Genomic DNA, 25,430 nt, shown 5'->3' with positions numbered 1-25,430 from the left:
ACCAAAACACACAAGGCAGGATACACCCAGGAAGGGAATATCAGTTAATCACAGGGCACGCCCACACTTACACTAGGGCCAGTGACCATTCCAGCTCAGACAGTGTACCAATCCCCACTTATACCTGTGGCTAAGAACCAGGGAAGATAAGGCCTGTGCATGGTTCATACGAAGGCACACAGCAATATTGAACTCCAGTACCAAAATGCAGTGATTAAAACAGATGTGAACAAGTGGGAGTCTTTTATTTCCCCCACAAAAGAACTAGTGGCCCAGATACCAAACTTCCATCCAGTGAAAACAAAAATCAGAGGACAGCTGGTGAATTATCCACCCACACCCAGGAACAGACACAAGCGCACACAGACAGCAACAAGAGCCACCTCACTCCCCCTACTCAAACACTGATTTACAGACTCAGGCTCTCATTCCAGCCTGCATGGAAGCCGAACCATCTGCAGTAATGAGCAGTGTGGGTAAAGCCACAGGGCGGCACTGTGGTGTCGCGAGGACTGACAGCATCTATTTTTAACCCGTGTCTCAAAGGAGGCAGAGCGAGTCGCTGCTGGCTCTCTATAGACCTCGTCTAAAAAACAAAATCCCTGTTTAAACTGAATCCATCATTAAAGCGGTCTTCCCAGACCAAGTAATTACAATACAGGGGAACTTTAAACTCTGCATTTCTAAGGCCAGGGTCAGGACAAACAGACTCTATAACCCATTCTAGTGCAGGCTGTGGGGCGCACCAGTTCACCATTTGTGTAGAATAATTAGATCATTAAGGAGGTAGCCATGACAAATCGGCATTGGAGTGTACCGAATCTGGCACCTGACCATTACGTTTTGGCACCAATACGGAGTAAAAGGGCTTTTGATTCACTATTGTACTATCTGGGGTCCTAATTCATCAGACGGCATTAGAGAAGACCAGTCAAAGAAGTTCAATGACAGAAGGCAAGCGTTTATGAAGCTGGTAATCAGACCACACAGCAGTGAGAACAACTGAGCAGAGTGCTGCTCCCCGAGAGTCAGACTTGGGAAGAGACTGAACACTTGGTTATCGTCACTGGGCACCCAGGAGACAGACTGGGAAAGCTGATCGTTTACAGAAATGTCCCGAGTTTGAAAGAGAGAGGTTGCCGATTTTAAAGTTGGGAAATTTAGGGTCATGGAGTAATTTACTTTCACATGCATTTCTATAAAGAGGTGCCAGGATTCCTTTCAGATGCAGAAGCAGCTCATTTCTCCCACTTAAGTCTTAACAGTGACCATACAGCTCCAGAATCCCTGTAAGTGTGAGCCCCCTGTTCTTTCCGTGCACTGGACACCTCTACCTGCAGGACAAACACTAGAGGTACCATAATGCACTGCAAGAGAACATCTTTTCATAGCCAATTATGTCATGGGTAAGAAGGAAGTGGGTGGAAATTTTAGTCTTGTCTCTGGCATTCGGGTATCTGAGTCACTAGTCATCCCCCATATCATTTTACCAGTACACTTTGTATAAAAGCCTGCAGTCTGAACAACAGTCTTATTTACATTCCTGTGTAAATAATTACACATACCCATCCAAGTGTCAAACCGTTCCACCCACTCTCTTAACTATGCGGGGCTCCACACTGGATTAGCTAAAGGATAACCTGTTGCTGACAATAACTAAAACGGACCTGCAATTTGACTTGCATTGCACATTATGTTTGCAATACAACTGGAAATTGCATTATCTAGCTAGAAGTTTTAGAGCTCTCTGTAAATCACATAAAAACAAAAAGAGGAGAACATTATACTGTTTCTCTGAAACAAGCAAACTTTTCACTACAGCGAATTCTGTAGAAATACACCCACCAGTCATTACCAATAGCAAGAATTCCTAATAACTGTCGAGAGTAAATACTGCACCAAGGGGCTATAGGTCTACTAGGAGCTGTATGTTAACAGAAAGGCCTGGGGACTGAAATGAGTTTGGATGACCCAGCTGAAAAGTTAGGCCAAGGGAAATTTGGGAGTAATCCAAAGAAAGCTGGATGGCAGGGGATTGAGGCCACATGCAGCTCTGTTGGAGACCAGGGGCAACAGAGAAGGAGCGGAGTCCAGGATCATAGGTAGTACTGATGCCGCATGGATCTGAGCCTGTGACCTTCGACCCCTTACCTCTTGGAGACTCTGTAATGGGCCGTGGTAAGTTTCCCAGTTTGGGGGTCATGCACTGTGGCGCGCCTTAGCTAGTCCCAGGAGCACAGAGAAGACGGAGAGAGAGGAGGAGAGAGGGCCGTTTAAACCAGTCCACTGGCTAGCAACACCCAGAGCGGATGACTGGCCACAAAGATGCCCAGCTGGTGCCACATGGGCAGCCAAACAGCAGACCCCCCAGTCCATTAATTGTATAATTGAGCTGGTTGTGTCACAATCCAGCAATGTAATGGACTAGAAGATCCTGTAATGTGCACTAGGAATAATGTTAATTAATAACAATGCTAAAAAAGTAAAACACAAATTGTCCTTTACTTTTTCCCCCCTTGACAAGATAAAATCTAAAGCAGAGCCACTACTCCATTGCAAGAACAGCAGAATGGCACTTACAGACTGGTTCCAACATCAGCTCAGAAGAGTAACTACACACTCAACCCCAACACCAGGTTTCTTTTTGTTAATCCCACCCTGCTAGGCATCCGCTTGTCTGCTGGGTTTTAACCCTTGTCTGCAGAGCTGCCAGCCTCCTGGGCTGGGACAAGAGAGGAGCCAGCATACATTAGAACACTAATATTGCATAAAAGTAAATATGGACATTTTTGAGATTTGTCAAAACAGTCAATGAGCCGAAGGTGCAAAGTTGAGCCACACCAAACTATACTGATTTACAGACAATGAATCTCCAGACAGATCAGGCTATAGAGCTGAGCTCCGATGGGGTGGAGGATTAAAGACCATGTTTTTAAAAAATGTTTTGATGGGAAAAAATTGTTTCCATTTATAGATAATTTCCATACTGGGGGGGGGGTACAGCCACAATGAAAGTAATTTACATGCCCCCAAGTCTATCCTGTGAAACCAAACTTTAAGTTCACTTCATTTCATAATTTAAAAAATAAAGGCAAACGATCTTGTATAAAAAATGCTAAAAGATGAAATAAGCCAAATTAGTTAACAATCAGAAAGAATCCGGCAGCTTCTGACTGCACAACAATGTTTATCCTTTCACTTCAGCTTCCAATTCAGAACCAAGAGAGAATAAGCTAAAGCAGGGGGACAATCTCAGGTCACGTTTCCAGTGGACCCAGTGTTGGCTTGCTGCTGTTCTTGCCAAGAAGCACAGTACCCTGAGCGTGCAGGGCAGGTATGGGCGCAGTGCAGGGGCAGGGCATGGAGGAGCAGATTGCAGGGTGGAGAGCTGCTTAGTCCCCACTTCTGGACAGAAACTGCTCCCAGCGTGCCTTACCTCTTGCTGATCCTGTAGTGGGCAGTCTCCAGCACGCCAGTGATGGGGTTGGAGATGGTAGCTCTGCGCAGCTGTGAAGCCAACCGGCCGAGAGGACAGGGGTTACTGCACTCACATCACCCCACATAGTCCCTCACAGCCCTGGCACACTGCTGCGCTGCTAAACTTGCTGTCCCTCAAGCACTGCCGCACTGAGCTGGTAAGACAGCTCTTTTTTGGAGCATCCTCCGCAGAAGAGCGGAGAGATGGGGGAGTGTTGCATTTCTGCCCTGAAGTTCAGTCAAACCCAGAACCCTGACTCTTGCTCTTGAACCAAACTGCTTTAAGTTCTAATAGCTCACCACGTTTCCAAAACACAGGACCTTACAGACATTTGCACCACAGCGGTTTTAATTTGCAGAACCGTCCCTTTAGAACACCGATACTACCTCCTGGCTGGACCTGGAGTCCAGCATAAAATGTCCAAGGCTGTAGCACATAACATTTTCAGTAGCTAAAGATTTGGAGAGAGTGGTAACTCAAACCACTTCTTCAGCTAGAGTTCAGGAGTGCACGAGGTCGCGTCACTGCTTGAGGATTATCTGTTGTTCTAGAGAGAGACATCCATTAGACAGAGCACTGCTTTCTGGTTCTGCATTCTCCCCACAGAGTACCCTCTCAGTTAACACGCTCTCTCGGGGAGAGAAGTTGCACAGATGGTATTCAGGTGAAGTGAGATACCACAAGGTGGAGTTAAAATATTTTGGAGGAAATTAAAAAAACAAGCTCATCTCTGGTACATCGATGACAAACAGTAAAGTTCCCTATGCAGTAGCGGTCTCAAATGTAGGATAAAGCAAGATAAAAATAATTAAACAAGCAGGTGGTGGTTAGATCTCAGACCTGGACCGGTAGTGCTCCCCTTGGACTGTGGATGGGGAAGGCTCATCTACTCTACAGAATCGTCTTGCCACCCAGACCCCCCCCCCCAACACCACTTCCAGAGCAATGCTCACCCTGGGCTTGGCCAGTTCCTTGATCTTCTCAATCTCGTGGTCAGAGATGATGTCAAGGTAGCGCACGATGCGTGGGCGGTCCCACTCATCCTCCTGCTTCACGGGGCCCAGCAGGTACTGCGGATTGCCATTGCCATCAGAGTAACGACAGAACAACCGACTCCACCTGCGAGGAGTCTGCAGGAGAAAGAGCAGAGAGGAAGGGAGAGATTAGGCTTCAGGCACTTTCACTGCTCTTGGGATACTTCGGTCAGCACTCTGCAGGCAGCATCAGAGCTCCTACTTCACCCAGGTCTGAAGCTGAACTGCTTCGATCATAAGAGGGGACGACTCACAGCAATAATAAAAGCTTCTTCTCAACATTTCATTTATACTTAATGTAAACAATCCCGGCAAACAGCAATGCAATTAGGATGACAGTACACAGAGATAGAGAGAAAAAATTCCTGTGTGGATGCCAGCTCTGCAAAGCAACTTCAAGCACTGCCAAGCAGCCCTGTTTGACTCAAACTGGTGAAGGACCATCTGTATACTCACACTACATATCCTGGCAGGCTGTATGCTGTTGGTAATCTGAAAGATTATCAATTTAAATTCACCTAAAACAATTTAAGATACTGTAACAGCTCTGGGTTTGTCGATCAGCATCACCACATGTATTTTTGAATGTCTGCTGTGTCTCCGTCTGGCCCGTGTCTCTGTTTTGGAGCCCTGTTAGCTGTGACCATGTCCCTGCCTGTGCCCAGGTATCCATGGATGTCTCCTCACCATCTTGATTCCCTCTCCTCGGCACAGCTGCTCATATTTCTGCCTCTCGGGGAGGTAATCTTTGGGGCGTCCCTTATTCTTGGAGATCATTTTCTCTTTGGCATCCTGTGGCTTGGAGTTTTCATCTGCCTGCTCGGTCTTCCTCTGCTTCAGCAGCGTGTACTCGAAGTACTTCAGATTTCCATTGGCACGCTGATGCTGTGGGTCTACAAAAACAGCACAGGCCAGGTGACCAATGAGGCAATGGGACAGCCCATCCAGCCCATGAGAACAGAAATCTCAATTATGGCCCAAACCTTGTTTTGGATAACAAAGCAAAGCCTTCTGAGAAACGGCTTTGGGGAGATGTAAAATTAAGCCATAATCGATGTTTTAAAGATATTTCACTATTATGGTGCGTGTGTTTTATAGAGCTTTAAGGATCATCATAGAATGCTATAGCCGTAAGTTTTAGGAGGCTGATCAAATGTTCGGTGCAGAGGGTTAAAGACGCAGAGATTCAACATGTGAATCAAAACTATCAGCTGCTAACATTTTCCAGCAACTAATGGCGAATGCAAAGGAATTTTCAGAGCTCATTGCCAGGACGAATGAAGAGGAAGCAACTTTGCAAAAGAACTGTGGTGCCAGTTTGGTCTTTTTCCCCCCCTACATAAAAAGAGGAGAAGAATATCTACTAAAATTTACTTCACAGACTTAAAATGTTAATTCTGTAGCTCTGACTTTTCAAATCTGACTTCTACACCTCCCCAATATAAACTCTCCAACTTCAACTTTTAACATTTGTAAAAAAAAAATCCTCATCTTAAAAGGATATACACTCTACCCCTAAATAAATCGTCTAAAACCTAAAAGATTAACGCCTAGGGAAGATTTGTAGGGAATATTTCTTTACACTGCTGTTGCTTGCCATCAGTGTCTGCTCACCCAGTTTCAGCAGCCTCTTGGTGAGCTCCAGTGCCCTTTCCAGCTCGCCCTGCTGGTAGATGGCATAGCTAAGATAGTCCAGCACAGTGACCTTGTCAATGGTGGCTTCCTCGCCCTGGTCCAGCTGTCTGAGGGCCTGTGCCATCCACAGCTCGGTGTGGTAGTAGTCAGCATCAGAGTAGACGATCTTGCCAAGCTCAAAGCAGTCATCTGCTGTTAGCGTGGACTTGTATGTCACACCTACAAGGGGACCAAGACACACAGAGCGAGGGTAGAAATTTATAACACACATCCACAATGACAGATCAGCAAACACAGATACACTGGCACTCACAAACAGCATCACTGGGACCACCTTCCCAACTTACCAGGCAGGTCCCCAGTGGACAGGGTCTGTGTATCCAGATTGTATGTGTCCTGCAGTCTCAGCAGGGCCTTGGCTGCCCCGGTCTGGTCCTCATCATTAGGGAAATACTGCCTCTGGATGGTCAGGTTGGAGATGAATCCTAACAGGAACAGTTCAGTCAGTGACCGTGAAACACTCCGGGTTGCATTCAATTGATGAAGGAGAAACTCCCCATTGTGTGTATTAAAAATATAAAGTTTTGTGCGAAAGAAATTGTGGGTGAATCACCATAAAAAAAATGACAAGTCTATCAGAAGCATTAGTTTCAAATGTTTTTAAATTAGCTTGTGTATTTAATTCTCTCAACAATTTCCTTTATATGAACTCCCCCTTTAATAAACTGATCCAGAATTCACTTATTTCCTCCATTACTCCCGTGCAGAATGGTCCAGAGGATCCTTAGAAACACGACTAGGCAAAGAAGACTGACAGAGAACTAGGAACATGGAGCACAGAAAGAAAAGGAACAGGCTTCTTTCAGAAAAGGTTGTGAGGAGGTGCACCTTATCATATGCAATATGGTGCAACTAACAGAATTCTGTTGAGAATAGGGCAACATAAAGAAGGAACACAGGGAAGAGAGAGAGAAAAACTGAAGGCACAAAAAAAAGTGTTGCTCTCACCATCAGACATGTCCCTGAGCACTAGGCTCTCCAACTCGCCCCACTCTGTGTTCAGCCTCTTCATCAGTTTGAAGGCATTAACAGGGTGGCCCAGGAACCCCTCTGGGTCCTGCGTCGCCATGGCAGTCAGCTTGTCCAACTTCTCTGCCCACCTGTGGACAGACATGCCAGAGCTGAGGGCACTGCCCTAAACAACTCTCCTTGCACTGCAGCTGGAGCAATTTTTTTTATACAGCATATTCTTTATTCACACATGGTAAATGCATACTCGAGAAGTCTTTTCCTACTCTGCTCCTCTTCTGGATCTGCACCGAAGGCAGACACGAGTGGTCCCCACTATACAGTATGAAGGGGTTACGGAAACAGAAAGCCTCTACGTATAGTGAAGCAAAATTTTCCCCCAAGGACAATGTAAATATGGAGGGTTCAAGACCATAAGAATGTAAACTTTGCCCAAACGTCTTAAAGCACTAGGCTCCCCTCCCCCCCCCCCATGAGATTTAATAGAATAGAGTTGGATTAGGAACCATAAGACCGAGTGTCCATTTCACTTGCAGCTAGCTAAATACAACAACGAATAGCAGGGCAACTAACAGGGACAGCCTATATGCCTATATATACACACCAATATACTACTGAACAGACTGACTGAGACTGTCAGGTTAGGCGATATGCATTTTTTAAGGTCATAGAAAACTCAGAATTGTTTTCCTTTTACTGTATAATGAAATAGGGAGGTCTTTACTCACTCAGTAAGACCTCCTGAAATGATGCAAGATAGAAATGAAAACAAGTAGTTCCGTGAAGTTGGTTACACATTTAAGAGCAGCATATTGCTTGTTGACTAAGATCTAAAGTAAAATTGACACTTGAACCCAAAGAGACAACTTTGGGAATTTTCAACTCCAGGAATTTATAAATAATCTTGTAAAAGCTTTTGAATGCAATATTGGTGCAGGTCCTTGCACACTCACTGTTTGACCTGTTCCAGCTTGCTCTCTTCTGCTCTAATGTAGTCCTTCAGAGAGGTGACCAGGTCCTTCTCAGTGTACAGCAGATCGGTCATCTGGCCTGGAAAGCACAGAGTACAGAGAGAGAGAGGATGAGGAACAGTGGGAAAAGTCACTCCTGTGAAGAGTGTGGCAAGAAGACTCACTAATAAGCACACACATACCCATGGTGAAGCAACACAGCAGAGCACAGTACTGCCCTTCACCATATCCAAGTAGAAAAAGAGTGCACAGAACTGCACTATAAACTGAGAACCAGGAACTACAGCAGACATGTCTCTAGTAGCAGACTGGGGAGCTGACCGCATGCATGAGAATGTTACTTTATAAGGCACAAATGAACAAAAATTGCATTAACTGCATCTCATTCTCAACCCACTCTTTATTAAATACCTCAAAAAAGTTTTACATAATCAGCTTAAACACCGAAATTAGCTGCACTCTCCCCCCCCCAAGTCCAAATTTCTTATTTCTAAGATCTCATCTAGAGCTTATCCAGGCAAGAGAAAATACTCCTAGCTTTACATTATCTTTTGCAAAACACAATCAAACAGTCCACTGAAGGAAAAGAAATTTGAAAAATAAAAACCGCAGTCAACACTAAAACCCAGAGAAAAAAAGACATCTGGCTGCAAACACTTCCAAATCGGGCCTGTACATCAACACACTGACCTGCCAAGTTCTTCTGTAAGACTAGCTGACATTTAACACCAACCAGCCCCTCCACTCCCTCCCTCTCCGATGCATCCTTTCCCAGTCGAGAGAAAGGTATCAGTCACAGGAAGAGAGGCAGAGAGCCAGACCAGCAGCTGCTGCAGCCAGCCTGACTGAGTCTGGCACAAAGACCCACTGGGCACTCGGTACAGTGGGTAAACCAAGAGGACTTGGTATCATGTAAGTGAACGGGGACAGGAAATCTCCCCTCAGACACCTGCTGCTCTTTTTTTTTTTGACAGTTATATTTTTTTTACCCGATTTTATAGCATCAGCCTGGTCGGTCCCCCTGGTCTAGATTTTATTGCACTACATTGGATTCTCAAAATGATGATTCTAGAGACTCAAAAGAGTGCAGTTTGGGTAAAACTGCAGAGATGTGCACAGGAAACATTAGGTTCTTTGGAATTACTATGAGCTGCACACTGGTGAAAAGCAGACAAGATACAATGGATCATCTGCAGGTTAAAAGAAAGAAGGAGGAGAAAGCACTGAAGAAACTGGGAAGGAGGGCTCACCGATGGACGTAAAGAAGTCGTTGTGACCGCGAGATGGGGGGAGCAGGCCTCCCAGCAGCACCACAATCCAGACCCCCGGCAGCTCCATCCCTGCACTCTGCGCTCTTCACTCTGTACAGGGAGAGAAGACAACCCCAGTCAGGACAGGCGGCCGTCACCTCCTGCATCAGCCTGGGGGCTGGTGCTTTAACAGTAGAATATGAAGGACAGCATCATCCGCACAGCAGTTCAGACACGGGAGTTCCTTCTTTCATGCGAAACTGCAACGTCCACTGCTCATTTTCAGGACTGCTGAACACTAGAACACTAGCCAAGCTTTGGGTTCTAATTAGGAGCAGAGAATCATTAACCAAACATGTAGACAATTAACTCCCCACCTTGATTAAACCGTCCACTACAGAACTTCCAATAAGGAGAAGAGGGGGGGGAAAAAAAAAAAAAAAAAAAAAACTCTCCACTTTTGTTCTGTGGGGTATGCACAACATCACCCTATCACATTCCTTCCTTGTAAAACCTCCTACGCATCTTACTGCTTTCCCAGATTCCCCCCTCCCCTTAGTCTTATGACATGGAACATAACACTGAAATATTCAACAGGCTTGTAACCCTTGCTAACTGCCACAGCATTTCTTGTGCGTGAAACTTATTTATAATTTGGAAAAGTGAGCCAATGATGATACAGACAGAGGACGTAACTGAGCTTTTGGGGGCAATCAAACATTTATAAAGCTTTTGAATATTAAAACAAGCACCCACCCAGCTAAAGGAAAGTTTTAGAATTTTCCTACAACCCTTCTGTACCAGCAGTGGCACACTGGAGTTTGTATCAAAGGCTGCCAAGGCATCTAGGTGTTGCCGAATCTGCGACATGGTGTTGTGCCACCTGTAACATCTGCCATCAAGGCTATTCACTTTAAAGTAGGGCTGTTCTCAAGCCTACTTAGCACCTCTCTCTGTCTGAGCCAGGCCCTCAAAACTTGACAACAGGCGTGCTGACAATGTGAACAGGTGCAGAACAAAACCCATCCTGCATCCCTGCCTGGGTGTCCTGTACTGCTCTGTATACACAGGGGAAAAAACAGGTCAGCCATAGAGAGCAGCTGCACTTGTTTTTCTCCCCACCTTCAGGGGAACAGGAGAATTTGGAGAACAGGTCAGATTACAGCAAAGTTTCAAAGCATCAGACTCCAAAACCTCATTTAATAAAAGGATTTTACAGCCATATGAGCAGTGGAGAGAATTTAACTGAACTGGATTCTGAAGTATTGTTCTGCGAGAATGGAATGAAGCCAGTGAACATTTCTCTTTGTAAGCGAGCAACCTGCTTTGTGAAAGGATTGCTCAACAAAACTAGCCTTTACGGCACAATCAGATAACCATCTCCTGGGGCCAAACATATTGAAATTCTATCATATCTTTCTAGAATAAACATTTCTTGGTGAAGATTGTAATATTTCGTGATTCTTAAAGAAAAATACATTCTTAGTAAAAGAAATTTAAACATTTTATTCTAATGATCATTTTTTGTTTTACTGAGGGCTGGGAAGATTCTGGAGTCTTATGCAGTCTTCATATAGGGTTAGATGACTCACTTTAAATAAAACCACTTTCCTGTAGTGAAGAATTAAGTGGGTGGGAATTTTCTCCTATTAAACACATTCTGCATTCCAGGACTTCTATGCTAGCAAAGCCTCCTTATGCCAGGATGGTACAGTCTCCAAAGTGGAAGAGCCAGAAGGCATGAACTTCCTCTCCCTGCAGTGCCAACACGATCCTTGTGTCTGCCCTGTTGCCGTGCCAGCTGGGTGGAACATAAGGACATTTGTGTGTTTGGGCAGGACATGGCAGGCTGGAGTTTCACTGACCCAGTACACATTATTTCACCCCCTGTAGAGAGGGAGGGAGGCCTTCTTACACACTCCAAGCCACTAGCCCAACTCCACATACCCCACACAGGCACACCCAAGCTCACTCGATCACTACTGCGAGCTCCTGAACAGACAAGCCTCTGATGAGAGCAACCCCTTCATCAAACGCACTGCACAAAAAGAAGTGTTTTACTTTTTAAACACCCAGTTTATTTATTCCCCTGCTGGCACATACCTAGTAAATGCCTGCCCTGTCTGTGTGGCACACACTGCAGGCAAAACTCTGAGGCCATCTTACACCGAGCAAGTTCCTCTGGCCCAATACAACAAAGGGGAGGAAAAAAAAAACAAAGATATTGCTACAAACGTACTTGCTTTGAGTCCGACTAAATTTACACCAGGATATTGGTGCAAGGCCTAGTTTATATCCAGTGTAGAGAGTCCGTGCTGAAGGGAGGGTTCAAAACATGCAGCCGTTTCCCTCTCCAACAGTATATATAGTAGTAGATAGTCCCATTAATGATTGTACAATGGAAGTCCTATCTTACAGTTATTCCACCTGGCTATAAACAGAACAGATCCATCTTGTGGGCCAATTTAGAAAGGGGAAAACATGTACTAGTATTTAGATAAAATAAAGGAGTTAAAAGCACCTTGCCAGTAATAAATGAATATGTGCAAACCAACTATTAATGCAATAAAAGTAAGGGCAAAGAGGGCCGACACTGGCAGAGCTCTATTCACACAGGGCCTGCAAACTCATCAAAACCAGGAAGACACCTGGCACCTCCAACCCAAACCCATACACCCATGTGACTGTTCATTAAAATACCTGCTGTTCCACAATGAGGTCATATTTGCACAGCAATGTGACTGTTTACCAGCATGCCAGGAAGATTCAATATTTTAACTACAGCTGGTTACCCTGGCCATGCAACTGCGCTGTTTAGCAAAGCCCATCTCCCTAGTATCCTTACTTCCATGCCACAATACCTGTCACAACAAAAAGGCTTGAAGCGATGAGCACCACAACACAAATGAACATGTACTATGTGATGCAACCCGAGCATCAGTCAGTGGCAATGCAATGACAACAGCAGCTCAATGAACATGGTCTTGCACTTTGTCCAATACCTGATTAATGTGTACTTCATAGGTTCAGAAAAAAAGGCAGTGGGTAAAGATGAAAAGGTTGCGCTTCAATTGCGGCTGCTTATTTTACATAGCATTGTATCCAAACAGTGCTCTAAAGAAGAAGAGAAGCCCATCAGCAGGAAAAGAAAAGAGTCATCATTATGCTCTGGTATCCCTTTCACTGGGAGAGGGGCTGCTGCCATTGTGCTCTGCAGAAGAATTGTGAAATTCTTCCTAACCACATTACCCTGAAGACACGGTGCGGCTATCTTGCAGTTCATAAGAAGAACCTTGGGTCAGCCAGGAAAGCATCATGCCAATACTGTGCAAACTGGTGTGTATAAAGGACCGCCCAATGAAAAACTCTTTCCAGAACACAAAGTCATCAAGTTACACAGCTTCTCAGTGCCAGCTCTGAAAACGTGAAGAAGGGTCCTTCACACCTTTACACAAAAATTAAAGCAGCATAAAAGCAGAGATCACACTTATGGCTCATGCTATGGGAACATTTCCACTCAAGGAAACTAATGCAATCTGTGCCCCTCAAGCCGGTGCTCTCAGCCACTGTGGAATTCCAGTCTGGGGCAATCTCCTACCTAATTATAGGAAAACAGGGAGAGCAGGTCATTAAGTGCGTCAGGGGTCACAGATTTCTTAGGCAGTGGCTGATTCTATTAGATCTGCAAATAAATAATAAGTTTACCGTACTTGGCAAGGAAGATCCTGCAATTCAAAAACAGATATGTTGTGCTCACAAAGAACCTAAAACCAAGTTGCGTTAAAAAAAACAATCTAAACAAAATCTTCAACAATCCTGCTTCTGCAAAGGCCAACAGAAGCCTGATGATTCAGCAGTGATGAAGGCAAATGCAAACAGGAACTCAATAAACTGTAGAAACAAATCTGTTGAAGAATGCTGCAAAAAAGTAATAAGTGTCCAGTCTAATGGAGATATTGTGGTCAGAATAGATTTAAATGCATTCTCTGACATAAACAGAGAAGATCAAAACTGAGCTACTGCAATAAACAAACTTACAACAGCTGCAGGGCACCATCAAATAGCCTGTAGTGTATAAAAAGAACAGACAGCAGTTACAGGGCACTGGAGATAAGATGTATTCACTACTGGGAAAAAAAAAACACCTTTCTCCCCTTCTGTTCAGAATACTTTCATAGCAGAATTGCTCAAGTCAAATTTCATGCTATTGCACTACAGCCAGCTCACATATGGACTGGAAGGAATCACCTGTCAGTGATGTTTGTAAAACCATGTCGGAGTGGCAATTACTTAGATTTGAGTAAAAGGGGGACTAGGTAGCACGGATCTGGCGCAGAAACCGGGAGGGTTAGGTTTGGCACAAAAGGGAGTTGGGACACCTCACCTTCTGAACTCCAGACTCTGTCGCACAGATACTGTAGTAGCTTTATCCTCTTGTTAAGAGTTGGTATAAAATGAGTAGGGTACCACAGTAAAAATGCTGGTTATCGTAGCCTAATAGAGCACCACAATCCAACTCCTCAGCTGCCATTAAACACACATCTACCACATACTCTTAAGAGCAGATCCTCTTAAATAACTTGCAGTATATATGTGAAGTCCCAATTCAGATCTGCAGAGAGACAGGCAGCAGTGCTACTTCCTTCACTAGCAAGTCATGACACAGGGTGCCCAGCAAGTATTTCTTCTTTCTACTTTGACCTTTTGCTTGTTCTTTACACTTTCAATGTTTGATTTTAACTTTTCACATACAGTGTCATGCATTTGAGATGCACTGTAGAAATGCATTGCTAAATACAGTAATCAAGGAAGAGGTCAGGTGAACTGTTTGCAATGTGTGGAGAATACGCAGGACAAGAACATGCACAGACAATGAATCAGTGCCTGGCTTACACTCAAGGCATTCAAATAGTTACCCTTACACCTCTTCCTCAGCACTTCACTGTACAAGATTAAAGCTACTAGAACACCGTCAGAGACCCAAAGCTTCTCAGATCGTGTCCAAGCCTCGACAAAATTCTCACACGCGCATTTTCCACCTTGTTACCCATCTCACTCCCAGTTCTTCATTCACTCCACATCAGTATGGTCACAGTGCTTTGCTGCATTTTGGCCCCACTTACTCCTTGTACCCACGCCACAACACATTTGTTCCTGAAGATTACTGCCCTTGATAATAAAGTTACAAAACTTGTACTTTTTTCTATAATATTCATTTTATAGAAAAATGAAGCAGTATCATATTTATTTTCCATCATATTCCATTTGTTATTTGGAAAATGTATGTTAACAGTGTATTTGGTACTGTATACCCATAGTGTGTACATATATATACACACACACACAGGAGAGATTTGGCTCAGCATAAGCATTTTTGTTGTTATCTCTGGACAGTTCAGGAACACATCCCCTGCAAAAATAAGAACGACGGGGTGTACTTCCACTTTCTGTAAAAGAAAATGCAAGTAGAAGTTAAAAATGCAGAGACAGGCAGTTAACAAATACAATGTAGGACATTAAAGGCTTGTGTGTACATTTTCCTATTCCTTCACACAAAAATAAAAATGTAGGAACCTAGAATAAGATTTAGTGCCGGTGTCACTAGCAGAGTCTGAAGGACTCTCCACAAACTCAACACTGCCAGGCCTCCAGTTCACTCTGGAGCAGGAGACAGTGAGCTTAAGAGTGCAGAATGCCTATGGAAATTCCCATTCTCTCTCATGTAGTCTTCCCTTATACTGGTGAGTCCTCAATTTCCCTATGGATTGGGGCACTCAAGCCTATGCAGAGTAAATTCCTCACTGCTACACTGCAAAAGAATGCACACCTCTATCTTGTAACATTCAGATAATACTGTACTATTATTTTCTAAAGTATTTTAGGAGTATATTTAATTTGGATATCTACTTCAGTTTATCCACAAAATGGCATTTAAACCTAAATTAATACAAGGGACTCTTCTACTGGGGTACTTATTGCTACTTATTAAAGAAAACTATTTAAAGGTTGAAGATCAAAGAAAGCTCCGCTATACGTTAGCCATTCATTCAGACTCCCACAGATTGGGATGGAGGGAGGGGGGCGATACTGCCACGTCTCCGCCCTTCCCCCATTGCTCCGTGATGAGCGTAGCTTCATTACCTGCAATTTGAACTCCGAAAAAGGGTAGTCTACACTACCGCCCTAAATTTAAACTAATATTTTAATGGAATCCAGATTGCTCATATTGTGCAGTTTAAACCAGTAAACCCTGTACACACTAGCAGTGGATCCCATACATAAAAACACTGAATGAGGATCCTGGAAATCCTTCAAGACCGAATATCTCCAAGAATTCCTCACAGAGTAAGACTGCTGTCCTTCTATACACATAAATTAATAATAAACTGCACGTGTCTTGATTGAATTAAAAGCATGCACTGAGCGTGATGCGCTCTTAGAGACGTGTACTGTACTCAGTGTAATCCATACAGAGGTGCACCGGTCTAAATATTCCTATAGTATGAATCGTTTACCTCTGTGAATGTGAAATTTGGCGTTAAAAAAACTCAGAGATCCCGTTTTTATCAATTTGCTTTAAATAAGTGGTGGCATCAGTCATAAAAAATGTAATATCATTTATAAAATTACTGATTGCCCAATATGAGTCTTTTAATCTATACTTGGACTACATTTTACAGCATGTGTTAGTTGTATAACTAACGAGAACAATCCAGAAGATGTACAAATCGTATTTTAATGCGGCGGATATTGTCCACTTTGACATATATACATACACCATAAGCAGATCAAATTTAGGGACCATAGAGAAAAGGAATTTGCCACGTTTCTGGAAATCCGCCCCACTCGGATAAACTTTTTCATGCGTAGCGTTTGTTTTGAGCCAGTAAATCTCTGCAGCCCCCCCAACTCTAAACAGGGTGGCTACGTGCTATTATCAAAGAATAATAAAACCGGAAACAGGCGTTATTTGTTGCACTGGTTTGTTTTACCAATATTTGTGCAAAGACAGCTACAACGCACAGCTGATTTCTTTGAACGAAGTCAAATGCCGATTAGCTACAGTATTGAAAATCTCACCACAGAGCATCCGACTTGCTGCGGATGCAAAACCTAATGCTGGCGGAGCGCTAAGAAATTTCTAGACTCTACTCGTTGTACACGCAGAAAACAAAAAAATCAAGGCAAAAAAATGAACAAGGAACAAACGCTTGGTCTATAGAAATACGGATAAAGAAAGCACTCACTTTGGGATTCCTGTTTCTACACGTCGCCTCCAAGTTAGTAGCCGCGTATGAGCTCTACTTCTACCGGCGATATCTCCTCTAAGGCCAGTTTACGACGGTTTCCTTTACTCACCCCGTCTCCTGGTTTTTATATCCGTCTCCAGCTGCATTCCTTCAGGCTCCATGTTGCCCCCTGGCGCTCGGTAGAGGCGGAGCTCCGCTACGTGCAGGAGCTCACACACGCGGTATTCTCTGTCCCATCAGAACTTTATAGAGGATACATTGAGCATGCGTTTCCAAAATTGCAACGCCGTGGCAACTCACCCTTTTAATTTCGTACTTTTCTGTGTACTGTTTTGGCTGTTGCGGTTGTATTTCATATAAGACATAGCATGCTCCTGCCGCGGAGCACGCAATGAACTGGTAACACAGAACTACAACAGTGGCAAGAAACTTGAAGTGTTTCACAATGAAGTGAGTGAATTAGCTTTACACTGTAGAGATTTTATTCTAACTAGTGGTATGCAGCTTTATTAAACCCAAAAGAAAACGGATAAAATAATCCCCAAAGCACCCTTAAGTAGCCTCCGCCTTTAAAAACTTCAAGTGCTGAAATGCATGCAGTCTGCTGTACGATAAATGATGTTATTTTTTATATTATTTTGTGCCATTGACTTGTGTCTGGTTAGACCAGTTTTATTAAAGTTTTTGGATGTCTTTAGATTTTCAGCAAAACTAAAACGTTTTCAAAGGTAAATGTTCCCTTGAAGTACACGTACGATGTTTCTTTGCAATTGCCTGCGCTTCAGTGGTCTGACACAATAACAAAACGCAAGTCTATAATTTCACTTTCCAATCCATGTTCACTCACTCCATTTTAAAATTGCTGCTTTTCAACTGAGCTTGGTGCGCCTGTCACACAAGGCACGTATCCGGCATCTGCTGGGTTGGAATATAAAGCCGGGAATCAAACAGTTGCCTGAGGTTTTCGTCAGACTAGAATATAAATCAAGTCTCAAGTGTATTGGAATTTAGAAATATTGTTGCAGTTCAAATACATAGCATAATGCAAGTTCTAATAAATAATTAGGTGATTATTTTTCGATATTTTAAAGATTAAGTAAACACAGTTACGCATTTCCCCGTCTTTCTAATCTCACGTTAATAGTTTAGCCCCCTTTTCCACCCTTGCCTTCCTCTTTAAATGCGAGGCTCGTCTTTTAATCTCAGCGCATACATTTATTTTACAATCTTAACACTGCAAAAATGCAACACTAAAAAATAAAAAACAGTTAATCCAAAAGAAAAAATAGGAAGTCGTGATGTGGATGAAGAAACCACAGTCATGTGTTCTATAAATAGTGAACATAAATCTCATTGCAATTACGTTAATTTTAGAATGGGCTCTTTGAATATCCAGTTCAAAACCTAGAAGGGGTTTATTTAGAAAACGCCCGTAAGATTATTCGGCATGATGTTAAAAGTAGGAAGGGGAGCATTGGAAGAAAAGGTTTTGGAATCGTAAAAAGCAGGAAGGAGGAGGAGACTGCATGAAGTCTTAGAGCAGGGGCCATGTAAATTAACTGATCCCACAAAAATCAAAACCCTTAACTGAGTCTTTAGAACAAGGGTTCCCATCTGGAGCTTTCTGCTCTCAAATCCTGCGGGTTCTCTGTTTCTTTTCAACAGGGGTCTCCTGCTCTGGTCCAGGAGAGCCAAAGAGCCAAAGACTTGTAGGCCACCAATCGATGAACTGGGGGCTCTTCAGGACCAGGGTGGGAGAGCCCTCCTTTAAATTCCCAACAGTGCAAGGCTGGGCAGAACTCCAGTTAAACCATGATCAGATCAATTTAGCACTCGATGAAGGGTTGTTTGTAAGTTAAGAAGGCCTAGAAAACATGCAGGCCGAAAGAGAGGAGCTGGGAAAACTAATGTTAGAGCTTTGAGCTCTGGGAGCTGAAAAATATTGCAGATCTACCCAAAACTGCATAACCTATACTGCAAAGGATCAAGTAAAGGTGTATTCCATGCTGAAAAGAGTAGAAAAGAAACACAACGTTTCGGCTGTGGAGACTTCTTCCCGGAACTGAAGAAGGCTCCACAGCTGAAACATTGTGTTTTTCTTCTCTTTGCAGCATGGAATACACCGTTATTTGTTCCTTTGCAGCCTAGGCATGCTGACGCAGCTACCTACTTGACCTACTTTAACTTATACTGTATATGCACATAAACATGCTCACATTACAAATTAATGTGCACACTGTTTGAACGGTAGACAGGGTTAGAAAGCAATCTGCACAGCTGGTACATTCATGGTATTCTGTAACAACATTAACACCTAGGAAGAGTTTAAAACTCCTCCTCCTACGCTTTGTGTCGCTGAAAGCATCCACGTGTAAATATTTATCACAGCCAAACAACCACTTGTATCAATAACGCTGAATATCCACCCCCATTCATGTTATAACGATCCTAATATTAAAGTCAGCCATCTCGAACAAGGAAGTTAACATCTTCAAGACAGTCTGCTTAGCCGATTTCTAAAATACTCAAGCAATAACAATATCATAATTGTGCGAGCGATTGCTACTATGTTTCGAATGGTATTATTAGGTACAGTGCCTACTAAAGGCAGACAGCCCCTTCGTTTTCGCATGAGCACTTTCGACAGTCTGTCTCCGGGTCACGGTGCCTATTATGAAAATGTGAAACTGGGATTCTGTACCCGCCTCTTAACTTTAGTTTGTCTTTAGTGTTCTGTTCAAATTGAGTTGTTTGGCGTGCAGTTTGTTTTATTTTACAGTCCGCAAAGGTTCTGATTACTGTTTGCGAGCTGCGGTTCTATTTGGGGAAGAGAAGGTAGCGCGATTTATACAGCTATGTGTCAGAATTTAAAGTCGTACGACCTTTGAAATCATTCTTCAACAAATAGGCAGTAGCCCTTTGTATTATGCTTTCTAACCCTTTCTGTAATTCTATGTTAGGAACACGTTTATAAAAGGCAGTTCTTTTAAGGGGAGATTTTAATTGAACATTTTACGTATATGGCGTCTCCACAGAAGTGTTCAATGTTCCACGAGCTTTAAGACTAGTTACAATCGGAATACAAATGTTCTAAAATTGTGAATTATATATTATATATGCTTTTAATAGTAATTCATGGGAAAACAAATTCGGAATACGTTTGGAATAGTATTGTTGTGCAATGAAACAGGAGTTTTGACTTTTATAAGTGAAAAGCCAAGTAAATTTGGAATCCACTGCTGTTCAAAGAAGTTCAGATGTTTACAACGCGTGTGCTCAATGTACCATTAGTGACCAGGCAATTTGATTAAAGTGGCACCCATTTCTTCAAAGATTAACATTCTTTTTTTTTCTCAAAGCTCTAGAGAACATCTGATCTCCCACGGTATTATTTATCCCTTCAGCCTCTCTCTTTCCTCCCTGCCTGTAATCGTTTTTGCCACAGGAGTCCTGCAGTAGTGCCTGGAGACCGAGCTCTGGGGCAGTTAGAGACGGGGGCGGCGGAATGCGCTGGGCTGCACAGATTCTCTTCAGAAGCAGGTTGCTGGGCTGGAGGCCATACTCCAGCTATGTGTCCCAGATGCGGTCAGTTTACCTACCAGCAGTCTTAATAGACATGTTTAGACTGGCATAGATCTGGGGTGCTCAAAGTTCCTGCTTTGAAGGTTGCAGTGTTCTCGTTTTTTTTGTTCCATTCAAAATTCTTAATTTATGTCACAGTTTGTAAGTATAGGCTTTTATCTTAAGGATTCAGATGGATTAAAAATAGATTAGAGACGTGTTGTACCTGTAGGGGCTGGGATTCATGTTCTGGGAAACTGGCAGAATATGACTACAGTTAACATTTATATTTTATGGGGCAACTAACTTACAAAACCAGTAATCATCAGATATTCCTCCTTCCAGTGTATTTCAGTGCTTACTTTGACATAAAAAAGTACTGTAATTATGCAACTGGATTAAAGTACACGTGATGCTAAAATCCAGAAGAAGCACTCAATGGATTGGGGGGTGTTCTTGAATACCTTGCAGCTTATTAACGAATGATCACCCCAATGCAGTGCAATGCCAATGGACAAGTCCAGTAAGTGTGTACATAATAGTCTGAAACCTTGCTGTGGTGCTGTCCGTCTGTCTGCCTGCAGCTACCTGCTGCGTCTGAAGGAGGATGATGAGGCATGTCAACGGGCGCTGCAGTCTGGCAGTTTCCTCCTCTACCACAGACTGGCACCCCTGCTGCACAAGGCCGAGCAGGGAGGGTATCGTGCAGCCGTACTGCAGGCGGCAGGTGAGCCAGCCAGAGTCCCAGCGGAGGGGAAGGCTGGTGAACTGGTACAGGGCAGGAATAAGCAAGGTCCGGAAGTATTCACCAGTTCATTGCAGGGAAGCATACATATAGTACGGTATACAGGGACAAGACGTATCCTCAGCAGCATGTTATTGGAAGGTGGAAAGAAGCTGGCACACCTTGAACACCCCCATGAAAACACAAGGTGAACATGTGCCTCCCATCCCAGAATTGAACCCAGGGCCCACACCGCTGTGCCATGTCTCTGTTTGACATCCATAAAGTTAAAGGACTACATCTTGCACTATAAAATATCATAAAACAGAATGGTTAAAGGTTCAGTTGAAGATCACCATAGAATTGCATGAAATTTATTTTAAACACCTCAACAACAAAAAATGAATAAAACAGAAGAAACATGCAGAATGTCTCATTTTGAAGCTTGCAGCTTGTGAGCGTTTATACATGCACTTTCCTTCTTCCAGATGTGAAAGGAATCCTGAGAAAGCTGGACAGAGATGAGCAGGTACTGGAGGAGTCATTTCTGATTGGCTGCTCAGAGAATCGGGTGGCACAATTTTCCCTTGATGTTGGTAAGAGCAAAACAAAAAAATTAAACCTCCCAACAGCTGGTAAGCAAAAAACTCCCAGAATGCAGCCTGTGTTTTTTTACAGGAACAATCAGTAAACATTCATGAATAGGTAAAGATTTTAACTTTCTAATGCCATCTATAAGTAACGTCGTATTTTTGAACATGACAATCTGACATGAGGAAGAGAGAAGGTGTGACACTGTGGAAGAGAGCTGTTCTTTGTTCTCGCAGTAAGATGCGAGTTTGACACTGTGGTGCTGTAATGACTGGCTGTTTGCTTCAGGTGGCCTGGAGCGTGAGGCTGTGGAGGAGCTCTGTGGGGGCGTCTTTGTGGACCTGAAGAAGGCTTTCTTTCTGCTGCGAGGACAGGATGTCTCACCAGTGTCCCGGGTATAAGTCGCTCACCTTCACACTACACCTGCAGCTACAAGAGGGAGCTACATGGCAGCAAGCTGACTTACAGTATGATGCAGAAATGCAAAAGCTAATCCTGGCTTGGATTACATCAAAACTTAGACTCAGATATCAGGGCAAGACTACAAACTGTTGGTTTGACTATGCTTTGAGGAACCAGTGGATAGAACTCTGGACTCCCTACCAGAAGATCATGGATTTAAAGCCTGGGTGGGATGTTGCCTTGCTGTATGAACTTCATCCCCTGGGCAATGTAGTAAATGTGAATTTTATTCAATTGTCTTGTCTGGTTATGAATAAAAGATTAAACAAAGTTTCCATTGGGCAGCAGCAATGCCAAACCCCTGGCAAACAGAAAGCCACCATCAAGTACCAAGTTAAAGTTTTGCTTGTTTTATGTGGAGTTGACACTGCAGCTGCACTGTTGTAATGCTGCTCCTCTACTACTCTGGTCTTTGGGGACAGAAATTCAAAAGGGAGCTCCAAGTCTTTTTACTTATCACCTTTGTAAAATGAGTGTGTGTTTTTGTGTTTGTCTGCATTGCCTTGACTATGTGTCCTGGTGTATTTTTAGGGTCATGCCCTGATTCATTGGCACCAGACCCACGGTTACTCTAGTGCCAGTGGGCTGCCTACTAAAAGAAACCAGGCTGGCAGCCAGCGGGTGTGCCAGACCAGCAGGACTACCTACTACCCACAAGTAAGCAGACATTGGCCTGAGGGCTGAGGTCACAGGAGGGCATGCAGCTATAAACTGTACACTGTGATATTCCTGGTTTCACTGCTGTTGCACCGACCTGCTCAGTTAATTCACTCAGTTACTTAATCAGATATAACTAATTACATTTTTAATTTGACCTCAAAATGTTACCTAGTTGAACAGACCTTGAATCAAGTGCATCTTTTAGCATCTGTTAAATGCAAAAATAAGAAACAAAACATCCTCCGGCTTGCCTGGCATGATTAGTATGCTGTATGTTTGATTTTACCAGGATGCAAAGACAGTAGTAGCTCAACCCCACACAGGGAAATGCAGGAAGTGGTACGAAGGGGAGATGAGAATGACACAGTGTGCTCAGGAGTGGTTTTGTCCTCTAGATGGCGCCGGTGGCGATCGTGCTGGTGACGGATGGCAGGCAGTGTTTGCTGGCACGGCAGCCTTCCTTCCCCAGGGGCTTGTACAGTGCACTGGCTGGGTTCTGTGACATTGGTGAGCTGCCCCGTACAGCCAACACACACACTGTAACCGTCACAGCCGGTCTGCAGGGAAATTCGTGCATTGTGAGACAGGATTTGTGAACTCATAAATCTCGTAAAAATATGCTAGACATCTGAACTAGTATCAGCATTTAAAAGTGCATTGAAGGTTGTTTGGTTGTACCCAATGAACAATCCTTCTACATATCGATTGCTTATCTGTCCCAGTTGTCACATTGTAGTTTAATTTTAATCTTTCTAATATAGCAATCAGCTGTGCACTCTCAATAATAACAGAAATTAAAAGATAAGAATAAAAATAACAGCAAGCAGGGAAATCCTAGATCTCTCCAAATGGACTATGTTCTCTTTCGTTATATAATGTGGTGCTCAGAGTACGCAAGTCAGTGCTGCATGTTATTTTCAGCGTGCCATGAGGGATTGTGGTAGTCTGTGTTAGTGTGCCATGTCATCGGTACTCTGTGTCACTCCCTGCAGGAGAGACAGTGGAGGAGACAGTGAGGCGGGAGGTGGCAGAGGAGGTAGGACTGGAGGTGCAGTCTCTGAACTACGCTGGTTCCCAGCACTGGCCCTTTCCACACAGCTCCCTCATGGTGGCGTGCCATGCCACAGTGAACCCAGGCAGCACACAGGTAGCATCTTCGCCGTCTGTCTTTCCAGCCTGTCCGTGTACCTGAGTTAGCTCTACTTTAGACCACCGTTCCTCAGCCTTCTCTAATTGTTGAAGTCCCACTTTTAAGAATATTGCTTTCAACCGGAATGTCCTTTTTTACACTGACAAAAAGCTAGCGTTGTAATAATTTAACCATTAAATTGCTAATACTTAATATATCACTAAAGTGCAGGATCTCCAAGCCTGGCTTGCTGTAGTCTGTTATTTTGTCTGTTGTTACAAGGACGGTAGCAGGTAGAAAATGCAGACGCAGGCCTCTGTGTGCAGCTGTATCTGAGGACTGTCCCGTTGTGGTCCCTGTAGGTCAGTCTGAGTGGTGCGGAGCTGGAGGAAGCCCGGTGGTTCAGTGTGGCAGAGGTGAGAGAAGCCCTCAGCAGGGGGGGGCCACCACGTCGTGGCGAAGGGGGGAACCCCTCTTTCTGGGTTCCCCCTCCCTTTGCTGTAGCCAACCAGCTTCTGCAAGAGTGGATCAATCAGCAGGCTGGGTTGTAGCCAGAAGTGGGGTCTAACGGCAGACTCCAGCCTAAATGTCATGTTTACAGTCAAGAAGGAGATACCTGCGGACACACTCTGCCCCCCTTCTTCTTGGGAGCAACATTAACTCCACCAGCGAGATACACAGAAAAGGACTACAGCACTGATCTTGGAGAGATGTTGTGCTGTGGGCTTTATGAGCATGTTTGAAATGGATAATTAGATACCTGGAATACATTTGACTGTCCTTATTAAGGATATACACGTAACTGTTCCCATTTATTCATTCGATTTTTCAGCTGGAATCTTACAAGACCCTGAGGCTGCACAGCCGCAAACTCCTGATTCAAATTCGTGACCCTAAACTTGAGATCTCTTTACTTTCTGACCCAACCAGCGCTTAATCATTTATGTAAAAAATCTTCTTGGCTTTACATGGCATTTAAAAAAGCCCAAATCTACTTTTGCTATTGTAAATCCTAAAATGATTAGGAAAATTCAGGCTACAAATCTGTTCTCTGGATACAGTCTGATAGCTTTCTACTGACCTGTAGTAGTACTTTAGCAATGTACTGGGACAGTGAAACACACTTGTATCTCCTTACAGTGCACAGCTACACTATACTTTAACACCCTAGATTTCCAAAAGACAGGCATGTAAACAGAACAGGCTGCTGGAGCAGTATAATTTTAATCAGAGATAGAACTTAGAACTGTACATTCAGGATCCATCTGGGAGGCACATTGTTCATATGCAATTGTAAACATTGGCTCTTTGTTTCAAGCAGAATTATCTGACCTAGTGCAGACCTACATTGAGCTGTAACGACCGCTGAAAAGGTTAATATGGATCTCCTTATAAATATTTCTGAGGACCACCAGAGATTCCTCTTTTTCAACACACCACTTTTTGCATCTGACTTTCAGTTTTTAAAAAGTCCCTGAACCTGAGCTGCCTGAGTATCGCAGCCTTTCTTACCCTCCAGTGAAAATATACCTGCCTTTTTTATACAAAGCATGTCAAACTTTGCTGGACATTTTTTAAACTTCCACAATACAATGTGCAGTACTCTTATGGTTTTAACGGCTATAATACAATCTGTATTATACAACAAGAACAAAA

At 43.6% G+C, this 25,430-nt stretch overlaps 2 protein-coding genes across 4 annotated transcripts in view; one reads left to right on the top strand and one right to left on the bottom strand.

The window, feature by feature from the left end:
• The window catches only part of LOC148834829 (prolyl 4-hydroxylase subunit alpha-1-like), a 23,571-nt gene extending 6,819 nt beyond the window's left edge, over positions 1–16,752 (bottom strand). The window contains exons 1-9 of one of the 2 annotated variants that reach the window (XM_088916022.1): positions 16,645–16,752; positions 9,398–9,508; positions 8,130–8,226; positions 7,156–7,307; positions 6,495–6,632; positions 6,127–6,366; positions 5,200–5,405; positions 4,432–4,608; positions 3,437–3,507 (exon numbers count right to left, since the gene is read on the bottom strand). In XM_088916022.1, the coding sequence (XP_088772148.1) occupies positions 3,437–3,507; positions 4,432–4,608; positions 5,200–5,405; positions 6,127–6,366; positions 6,495–6,632; positions 7,156–7,307; positions 8,130–8,226; positions 9,398–9,485 (1,169 nt within the window). In that variant the 5' untranslated portion in view covers positions 9,486–9,508; positions 16,645–16,752. Of the gene's footprint in view, positions 1–3,436; positions 3,508–4,431; positions 4,609–5,199; positions 5,406–6,126; positions 6,381–6,494; positions 6,633–7,155; positions 7,308–8,129; positions 8,227–9,397; positions 9,509–16,644 lie in introns of both variants that reach the window. The other variant, XM_088916020.1, reaches the window with a different exon arrangement.
• On the top strand, positions 15,630–25,430 carry nudt13 (nudix (nucleoside diphosphate linked moiety X)-type motif 13). 2 transcript variants are annotated; one of them, XM_088916023.1, is made up of 9 exons: positions 15,630–15,742; positions 20,093–20,232; positions 20,793–20,935; positions 21,421–21,528; positions 21,812–21,918; positions 22,517–22,642; positions 23,041–23,152; positions 23,638–23,792; positions 24,137–25,430. In XM_088916023.1, the coding sequence occupies exons 1-9, from the start codon at positions 15,689–15,691 to the stop codon at positions 24,323–24,325; spliced, it is 1,134 nt and encodes a 377-aa protein (XP_088772149.1). In that variant the 5' UTR covers positions 15,630–15,688; the 3' UTR covers positions 24,326–25,430. The 2 variants fall into 2 exon arrangements, with proteins under 2 accessions (XP_088772149.1, XP_088772150.1); XM_088916024.1 differs by lacking the exon at positions 15,630–15,742 and adding an exon at positions 19,325–19,482.

The sequence above is a fragment of the Atractosteus spatula genome, chromosome 5, assembly GCF_055471065.1.
Source record: "Atractosteus spatula isolate fAtrSpa1 chromosome 5, fAtrSpa1.hap1, whole genome shotgun sequence".
Lineage (NCBI taxonomy): Eukaryota > Metazoa > Chordata > Actinopteri > Semionotiformes > Lepisosteidae > Atractosteus > Atractosteus spatula.
This window is presented reverse-complemented; position numbering and strand designations above follow the sequence as displayed.

What these genes read in the sequence shown, in the direction of transcription:
- nudt13 (XM_088916023.1), top strand. Translation starts at nt 15,689, where the DNA reads ATGAGGATCCTGGAAATCCTTCAAGACCGAATATCTCCAAGAATTCCT. An exon ending in ACAATTTTCCCTTGATGTTG is followed by an intron (nt 21,529 to 21,811) that starts GTAAGAGCAAAA and finishes TGTTTGCTTCAG; the next exon opens with GTGGCCTGGAGCGTGAGGCT. An exon ending in ATGTCTCACCAGTGTCCCGG is followed by an intron (nt 21,919 to 22,516) that starts GTATAAGTCGCT and finishes GTGTATTTTTAG; the next exon opens with GGTCATGCCCTGATTCATTG.